This window comes from Choloepus didactylus, chromosome 6 (assembly GCF_015220235.1).
Source record: "Choloepus didactylus isolate mChoDid1 chromosome 6, mChoDid1.pri, whole genome shotgun sequence".
In the NCBI taxonomy this organism is placed as follows: domain Eukaryota; kingdom Metazoa; phylum Chordata; class Mammalia; order Pilosa; family Megalonychidae; genus Choloepus; species Choloepus didactylus.
In genome coordinates, this window is record NC_051312.1 from 17,279,227 (window position 1) to 17,289,438 (window position 10,212).

The 10,212-nt window shown below is 38.6% G+C and overlaps 1 protein-coding gene across 1 annotated transcript; it reads left to right on the top strand.

Annotated features, from left to right (window-relative positions):
• The first annotated feature begins 8,627 nt into the window (after positions 1-8,627).
• LOC119538187 (olfactory receptor 5A1-like) lies at positions 8,628-9,574 on the top strand. Its single transcript, XM_037840998.1, is given in 2 exon segments — positions 8,628-9,015; positions 9,018-9,574. Coding segments are annotated over 2 exon segments (945 nt in total).
• Positions 9,575-10,212: the final 638 nt, after the last annotated feature.

Consider the following 10,212-nt stretch of genomic DNA (forward strand, 5'->3'; position numbering starts at 1 on the left):
GGCAGCCCCAGAACTCCACAGTCCTCTGGAAGAAAGCATTGCCCTGTTGACACCTGGAGACTTGGACTTCTCCTGGCCTCAAAACCATGAGCCACTAAGTTTCTGTTGGTTAAGCCAACCCACTATGTATTTGTTTTAGCAGCCAGGAAACTTAAACAACAGCAAATCAAATTCCACCTCCATTGGCAAATATTGACATGGTACTTCACCTAAAATGTCACTCTAAATGTCCAGGTCAAATCATCTGGCCTCTCACCCTAATTACCCCATTAAATATTACTTCTTTCTTTCTGTATCACAACAAATTACAAAATTGCACTTTTCACTTCCATCCCAGGAAACTAGAGATCTGAAAAGATTAACTAACTGGGCCTGAGGCTTTATGTGATTTTGATGATTATAAAATCTTATTAGGCATTCTAGTTAGATTCTTCCCTCCTTACCTCCTGAAATTAATGAAAACTTCCAAATTATTTTTGTTGTGAGGGATAATTCAACCAAGGAAAAGATAATCCTCTTGATAATTTTCTTCTCTCGGAGTATTTAGGAACCAAGACTTGCTACAATGATAATTGAGTATAGTTCATTAAACTTTACATATAAAGTCATTAATCTCTCCAACAACTGCAGGAGATAGATTGAGAAGGGCTGTGTTATCACCATTCTGTATAGAATCTAAGGCTTAGAGAGGTTAATGACTTACCCAGATTCATATAGCCAGAAAATAGCTGAACTGATAATCAAATGCAATTCAAAAATTCTTTACTCTTTTCTGCTAAAGCATAATATCTCTAGTATTGATGAATATGTGTAATAATACTTTCATCTTCTCAACAGGTGGTTTGGACTCCAAGACATAGACATTCATGTATGATGACAAAACATCAATGTAGATATCTTTTTGCAACATCATCACTTTGTCTCTTCAATGTCTTCTCCTTCCTGCTTTCCTCCCATCTCTCTTATACTGCTCTGGTCTTTCTTTCTAGCCTTAATTGGACTCTCCTCTTCCCCTAGCTTAGTCTTAAGGCTATGCAGTTCTACATTATTTATCAAGGAATCTGACTGAAATAAATCAGATGAGATGTTTCTTATGTGTGAATGAGCAAAGGAGAAGGAAGAAGAGGTGTAACTGGATATTTCCCTAGTATCATAAATAGCACTTTGAAATCTAGTGCTCAGTTTCTCTTGGATATTGAGAGAGAAACAGGAAAGCCCTAATTTCCTTGAGTATTCCTAATGATTAAATCACAGAGAAATGTTTAGTTGTAATGTATTGCTCTATACATTATTGTGGTCATGATTTCGTGACTACATTTGAACTACACCTAAAAAGCTTGAATTTTACTATATCTAAATTAAATCTTTATCATTTTTTTTTTAAAAAAAAACCTTATCATTGCCATTTTATATCTTCTGCCTAACATGTTCATTCTGCCCATCTTTTCTATGGAGGTTCAACACTGCCTCTTACTTAATCAATGAAATCAGGAAGCCTTATCAATGGCAGCATCACATACTGTCATTCCACCTCTTTCCTTTTTGGAGATGTTGGCTTTCTTCTCCCTGATTTATCTCTCAATGCCTTGAAGGGATTTTATTCTTAGCCCCCTAGGTAGACATTGTTGTGAAGAAGATTATTACACAGGTCACACTTGTTCAGCCCATTTCAACATTCCTTTCTCCCTAGGACTTTGTATTCCATCCTCTGAATTGTGCCCAAGAAGATCTGCCATCTCAAACTCATTGAAAGCAGCTTACTGTTTACTGAAGTAAACAAATCATTACAGCCACTCCCAGATGATCAACTTAAGACAATAAATTCCAAATCCAGAGTATATAACCAAAGGTGACCCAATCCGATGTTATAGTCTGTCCTTTCTAACACTCTAACAGTCCATTTGTATGTATTTCCCAGGATTCTCCTAAATAATTCAGCAATATCTTGAATGCTTTGGAGGGATAAGTTCTCTTTTCCAAGGTCATACTTGTCACTTGTCCATCTGGAAAATGGTGATATCTGACTCAAATTCTAATCTGGCAGCAATGAGAGCTGGTTGGGTGGGTCTTGGAGGGAATATGAATCCTCTTTCAAGGCAATAGTTTCACATGAGGTTAAGGAATAGTTATCATGTGAGGAAAGGCTGGTCTCTTCAAACAGGTTAAGAGGTACTGTTTTTATGCCTAGAGAGGGCTGAGATCATTTGGGGGTTCAAGGTTCTCACCTTCACTTGAGCCAACTCACATATTTCCATTCCAACCTCGGGGTCTTGCTCTTTCTCAGACAGGCCATGAGTTTTATTTAAGAGACTCTGCAACCTGCACAATTAAATTTTGGTCTGATTTGAAACTACAATAAATAAAAGATGTGTTTTAGATCCCCATATAAACACTTTTTGGTTGTCTGATTGTGACATGAGCTCAGAGCTTAAAATCAAAAGCTTGTTACTTTATTTCTGTAAGCTCTCCAGTGGAGTCAGAAACAGCCATCCTATCTAACAGTCATACTATTCATCATCACTACCAGAATGACCAAGTGTAGAAAACCAAGCAGTTTGGTCTTCCAAAGCTTGCTTTCATTGAGAATTTTATCCCAAGCAACCCCATGATTACATAAGTACCATTTGAGCAAAGTCCTTGCCTAATCTTCTATTAAATGTGCCTCTGGTGAGTAACACAGTGCCTAGCACAGAATAGGCATTATAAATACCTGCTGAGTGAATGAATGAATGAATGATCTCTCCCTTATCCATGTTTTTCCCTTAAATTATGTTACAGACCCTTCTGGATGTTTTCCCTACATTTCTTTCTGTCTGGTTGGATAAATTTCTATCTCTTAATTGGCCATGGAGCTGGGGTCAACCTTTCACTATTTTTTGTAGCTATTTAAGACAGATCAAAGTTCAATATTCTCAGTTAAAGAAACAAGTGAATAAAACCTTTCAGGTTGCTCCCTCCATCCCCAGGCACATGAATTAGTACCTTGCATTTTGTTGACCATTATTTTTTATTTGTGTGTGCCCCTACAAGAAATAAAAGTTCTACATCTTTATATTATATAATGCTAAATCAAAATAAAATTTTAGAATCTTTAAGGGAAAAAGGTCTTGAATCTAATGTCTCCTTCTCAGAGGAATATAGTAGGATTCTCTGGAGACTGTATGGATTATGGATTGAGGGCTATGACTGATCATGTCAACACATTTATATGTACTTTAGTTCCAAAATTCATACATAGGCCTTACATTCATATACAGGATTTGGTATCACATGGTCATGAGTTCAAATATGGATCAATTCCTTCCTAGATATAAAATTTTCAGCAAGTTATTTAGCCTCTCTGAAATTCAGTTTTCCCCTCTGTAAGGGGATTTTGGAGCATTTAGTGAGTTAACACTCATAAAGCTCCATAAGAAAGTCTTTGGCACATAGTAGAAACTCACTAAGGTTGAGTTCACATCCATTTAACATATTTCAGGCTAAACAGGTCCTGTGATGGTGTGGAAGGTGGGTAGTAAAAATATATATGGGAAATCTTGCTTTCTTCACTAAACTGAGTCTGCTAATCATGTACTATATCAGAGGAGATCTTGATCAGCCTTGGGGGATCTGAGAAACTGACCATCGGGATGGAGTTTAATAACCTCTATCTTTGGAGCATTTAAATGAATATCTGCCCTCCAATCCTCCAGAGAGTAATTAACTACAATCTGTGAAGGCTGGGTGATACATCCCTTTCCCTTTCAAAATTACCCTCAAGGGCAAATATAATGAAACATCTCCAAGGAAAGAGAAAAACATTCCTTTGAAACTCATGCCCAATATCAGCTTTGAAACACTCTTCCAAAATGCCCCCAAATGCAGTTGTTAACAGACACCAGAAGAGGTTCCTAAAAATTATAACCTCCCTCCTCTCTCTGTATATCTTCTCTCTCCACTTATCTGCCCATAAATACCCATTCCTGGAACCAAGAACTTACTTTGATCCTTGATGAGCAAACCAATCTCAAGCTCAGGCTTGCTTTCCAAACTCATTAGCCCTTTGAGAATTGGAAGCAATTACTGAAGCCTGATTAGCCTTTTTCCACAGCAGAACAATGAAGAGAGTTATCAGCTAAATGACAGGCAGAACAGGAGGGAAAGGGTGAGTAGAATCATTTATCTTTTACTCTCTGACTTCATACCCATGTTAATCTCACTTTATAGAGCACCCTGGATCTACAAAAGGTTGTCTTTCAATTTTTCTCCATCTATCTCTCAACTCAATCTGGCTTTCCCCAAATTCAGCCTCAAATCATGGTTTTACCTTTTTGGTCCTGTAATGGACTTCCTGAAACCTGTTAGAGCCCTTACACCTAGGAAGAAAATCTAGAGAGAAAAAATTTCCTGGGGGTATTGCTATGCCCCTGAACCCAGCCCTCATTTAGTAAGTAATGTGAAAAGTAATCTGGAAGGGCTGTCATCATATATGTTGCATAACAGATTTTCAAAACACCAGAGAGACCTCTAACCTCCAATACCTTCCTCTACTTTCTGACTTCTGCCTGGAATTTTACCATCTAAACCTTTATTCTTGGATTAAAGTATTTCCCCTTTTTAATTATCACTTTACATGGAGAGGACTCTACATTTCATCAATCATTTGTACGTTCCAGTGGAAGAGGAAGTGGAGGAGAAACCTTGAGGGCAACAGGCGCACCCGGGTGTGAGGAGAGGAGGCATCAAGAATTAAGGATGGAGCCTAGATCAGGAATGATTGGGAACCCACAGGAAAACTTCCTCAACTCCACAATTGAGTTAGGTCCACTCATCATTATCCCATTTTCCTGCATCACCAAATGTACCTGTTAAGCTCAAACTAGGTACATTTTGGTTAACATTTAACACTTCCTTGTAGATATTTGATGGAGGGTGAGCTGATCCTAAGTCAACTCTACAAGTTGCCATCAATTACCAAGTGTCTTACATGTACAAGGGACTGTGCTAGGTGTACTATGTTTTCTATATTATTGAATTTTCTCCATGGCCTTCAAGAGTAGTGTTATTCACAAAGATGCAGCCCCAGCATCTATAAACCCATTCACATCACAGAGACTCTCAGACTCCCCCTTTACACCCTTTTAAAATAGGTCTGGCTGTTATATCTATAGCACCTGGAGTACTGAATCCAGACTCTGAGACCAAAATGAGTCCCACCCATTTTGCTGCATAAGTGGAGGAGATCTCCTTTTCTCTCAAGGAAAGAAGTACATGAGTGACATAAAGTGCTCCATATAGCCCTTAAGATACTTCTCTTTAATGTTCTAGAATAAGATTCAAGGCATCCATATTTGGAAATAAATCCCTGGATATGTTTTTTCTTCTGTTTCAATTTATCTAGCTTCATTTTCTGTTTCTGTGACTGGGATATATCATCCTTAAATATGAAAACTTCTCTCCCCTGATGGCAACATTCAAAACAAATTTCCAGGTAACCCATGATTAAATTCATTAACCTCACCTCTAAATATTTCTTTTAAACCTGAATAGTCCATCACTGAGCTCCTTATTTCTGTATTTAGCACATTTCAACCTACATTTACATAAGGAAGAAGAGTTTCCAAAATAGGGTTCTGTTCCATAAATAATTCTTCAAGGAGTATTAGCTACTGCTAACAACCAAGGCCCCAATTTATTACTCAAACAACTTGTCTCAGGAGCCATGAGCATTTCACACATTATCTTAAGCAATCCCCAAACAACCTGTTAAGTACTTACTCTTATCCTCATTCTAAAATGAGGAAACCAAAACCAGAAAGTCTATAAATGAGTTGCCAAAGGTCCCACAACTGGCAAGTGGCAAAGCCATGCTTAGAACCAGGCTTGTCCTCCAGCCTATCCAAAATCATAACTACTACTTTATCCTGCTATCTTTGCTCCTAATCTAAGTAGTGCCCAAAGTTATCCCAGATCATATGGCAGACCTCTGGTCTCTATCTTGCTGATGGCTGACCCCACATAGAGTATGTGAGGGCTGCAGGAGGGCTTTTCTTTGTACCAAGTTGTTAGCTCCCAATTTCTCCATGTGGCTCTACATCTAGAATAGATTCTCCAAACTTTACTGCAGGATCCACTTTTTTCTTCAAGGGGAAAGACACTCCTGGGACTGGGCCATCCATGCACCTTTCATAAACATGTGCAGGCCCTCAGAATATAGGATAAAGTCAGAAAGTCATATTGACAATATTGGAACTAGTGTAAAACTTGGCACAAATGATGCCATGATGGTGTCTAAAAGAGAGCTTCTTATTCACGATCCAAATTTTTTTCCTTTTCCTTTTTCTCTTTTATGCTCTCTTTTTATTGTGGAATACAACATATCCACACAGAAGCAATAACTTCCCAAGCACAATCCATGGATACAAGTAGAGAGCAAACCCTAAAGATTGCCATGGGTTACAGTTCCACAGCCCCAGCTACTTCCCCACTGTGAAACACAACACACATGCAAAAAGATGATAACTCCCAAAGCACAACCCAACAAGCAGTCACACAGGAAACTTGAGGTATTTGGGCACTGAAAAATCTGGAAGAAGAGCTAATGAGTGGGAGAGAAGAAGCCCCAGTTTTAAGGGCACTACTTTGTGTGAGTCCCAAGAAGAAAGCTAAGAAGGTCAATGAAAATTTTTTTGGCAATGAGTAGGTAAGGATTGATCTATGAAAACTAGGATATTAAAATGAGGTGATTTTCCTAAATTGTGCAAGATATAATTAGAACAAATAGAGAAAGTATTACTTCCAAATTGTAAAGTTATTGACTTGGAGTGATATCTGTAATGTATGTAATTTACAGAAGGTTTGTGTACTATGATACAAACACCCACACATACACATTCATACGCTTGCACATAAGAGATATACACCAAAGTGTTAAGAGCTGTTATTTCAGGAGATGGAGTGTCATGATTTACAGTATCAGTTATTTTTATGTTGATCATAAATTACACATAATTTTTAGGTTCAATGTTACACATTTTTGTACTGATTAAACAATTTTAAAATTATCAAATGTTGCTGTTAAATTCATAAAAAGAACTGATTTCTACTTTGAAAAATAAAATAAAATGTAAGATATTCACTATACTTTAAGAAGTGGGTAGAATAGACTATAAATATAAATAGTTTAAAAAACCATTATGGTAAATTCACTAACTTCCAAATCATTTTGGCTAAGACCTGAATAAAGATCAGGATTTATTTGAAACCTTTACACATCATGTACAGGAGTCCCTGGGCACTCTGACCACAAGCTCCCAGGTTCCTTCAGCAGAGACTAAGGCCCCAGCCTCAGAATCTGCTGACAGCAAGACCTCTTCTCTAATGATGTGGATTTAGAGACTTAGCGTGCAGGAAGCAGGGGGTGATGGGAATTCTTACTAATGTAGATTGGATGGGATAAAGTCACTAATCCTGAAAGATTCTTCATGCACTACAAATTCAAATAATTTGATTGAGGATTGTGTTAACTTTGGTTTTAAATAATAATAACAATAATAATAGTTACAATAACAAAAACAAACACTTATAGAGCACTTACTATGGGCCAGAAATATTCTAAAGGAGATGAGATGATAGATAGATAGATAGATAGATAGATAGATGGATATAGATAGAAAGAAAAAAGATAGATATAATGATGATAGATACTTAGGTGATAAATTAGAGAGAGACAGATGATATCTTAAAAAAGAAGTGCTATTGTTATCTGTAAATTCACAGATAAGGAAATTGAGACACAGATTTCAAATGACTTGCTCAAAATCACCCATCTAGTAAAAAGTGAAGCTGGGATTTGAGCTCAGGCAGTCTAGAGCCAGAACCCACATTTTAAATGATTGAATAACTTAGCTCAGACTGGAGAAAAATTTGAAGTTGGAATTATGTTAGTGTATTTAGATCTAATATTTGATAAGTAAAAGCATTTTTAGATATCTGGTTTAATCCTGTGGATTAAAAACATTCTATCTGATTGAATGTTTCATAACTGTATCACTGAACCAAGCAATGGACCAACCAGAAACACTGATTTTTCTGTTATATGGTATTTAAGCTTCAGTAAAGTAGGTCAATCATTATTTCCATTTATAATCTGGCTCATCTGGGACACAAAGAACTGTGTTAATAATAACTTTCAGTTGGAACTTACGATGTATTAGGTATTTTACACCCACTACCTTATTTAATTCTTAAAACACACCTGTAAAGTAGGTACAGTCACCCCATTTTAAAGATAAGGAAAGCCCTAGAAAAGTGAAGGGATGTTGGATATCTAACCTAAAATGACACAACTAGTAAATGGTGAAAGCAGGAGTTGATCCCAAGGATTCTGAATCCAAAATTTGGCTTTTATCAACTATACGCTACTGCCTAGATATTTAAGACAATGACAATAATTGCCTTCTTTGAAAGAAAAAGACAGCAAGCTAGTAAAAGAAATAGAAGCTTTGCATAAAGTGTTAGCCCTGTGAAATCCTCTGCCCCCCACCCCTTAACCCCATGCATTTGTAATTATTTGTTAACACCGTCTCTAATGTGGATTGTCATTATTATCCCAGGTCTGCATCTTACCCTTGCAGACCTTGGGAAGCATGTCCATAGCCAAGTCTTGGAACAGCTCATCAGTGGCTGTGTTCATCCTCCTGGGATTCACAGACCACACAGAACTGCAGGCTGTCCTCTTTGTGACCTTCCTGGGCATCTATCTCATGACCCTGGCCTGGAATCTGGCCCTTATCTTTCTGATCAGAGGTGACTCTCGTCTGCACACACCCGTGTACTTCTTCCTCGGCAACTTGTCCTTCATTGACATCTGCTACTCTTCCACAGTGGCTCCCAAGATGCTCGCTGACTTCTTCAGGGACCAGAAGACCATATCATTCATGGGCTGTGCTGCTCAGTTTTTTTTCTTTGTCGGCATGGGTCTAACGGAGTGCTCCCTCCTGACTGCTATGGCATATGACCGATATGCTGCCATCTCCAGCCCCTGCTCTACACCACCATCATGTCCCAGGGTCTCTGCACCTGCATGGTGGTTGGGGCATATGTTGGTGGCTTTCTGAGCTCCCTGATCCAGGCCAGTTCCATATTTCGGCTCCGTTTCTGTGGACCCAATGTCATCAACCACTTCTTCTGTGATCTCCCGCCAGTCCTGGCACTTTCTTGCTCTGACACATTCCTAAGTCAAGTGGTGAATTTCCTCGTGGTGGTCACTGTTGGGGGAACCTCATTTCTCATACTGCTTGTTTCCTACAGTTACATAGTGTCTGCGATCTTGAAGATCCACTCAGCGGAAGGCCAATGGAAAGCCTTCAGCACATGTGCCTCGCACCTGATTGTGGTGTCTCTGCTGTTTGGGACAGCCCTTTTCATGTACCTGCGACCCAGCTCCAGCTACTCACTTGGCAGGGACAAGATGGTGTCTGTGTTCTATTCTCTGGTGATTCCCATGCTGAACCCTCTCATTTACAGTTTGAGGAACAAAGAGATCAAAGATGCCCTATGTAAGGTTTTGGAGAAGAAGAGAGTGTTTCCCTAAATCATAAGTGAAAACATATGTCTCCAAACTGTTAGAGACCAAATGATCCTTGGCATCCATCCACATCTCTGCCTTAGGTGAGGAGGGGCATTTAGTGCTCATAGTTGAAAATGGAGGCTCCAGCCAGATTCCTGTCACCATCCCTCATGGTCACTTGTCTACTGCTTCCACCATGGATAGCCAAAAAGGGGAAGGGATTTCTCCCACAAAAACATCCTCTCCTGGATAGCCTGTTCATATGGTAATAACAACCAGTCTTTACTGGACACTAATATGTATCAGGCCCAAAAATTATTTAATTAAATAATCAGTGCATTGCTGTAATGCACATAGCACGATCTTCATGTTACAAATGAGGAAATGAGGTATTAGCAAGGAAAACAGATTTGCCCAGAATCACACAAGAAGTAAGGGGCAAAACTCTGATGTAAACCCAGGTCTACCTGACTTCAGAGCCCTTATTCCACCCAAATGCTGCACTGCACATTCAGCAACATATGGTCTTGAGGTCATAAAAATGCACAAGCCTTTAGCAAATGGCAGGATAGTAAGAGGTACACTATGTGTAGTTGGAGTATATTACAAGAGCAAAATGCCATGTTACTCAGAATGTCCTAACTTATACCATTAAATAGTGT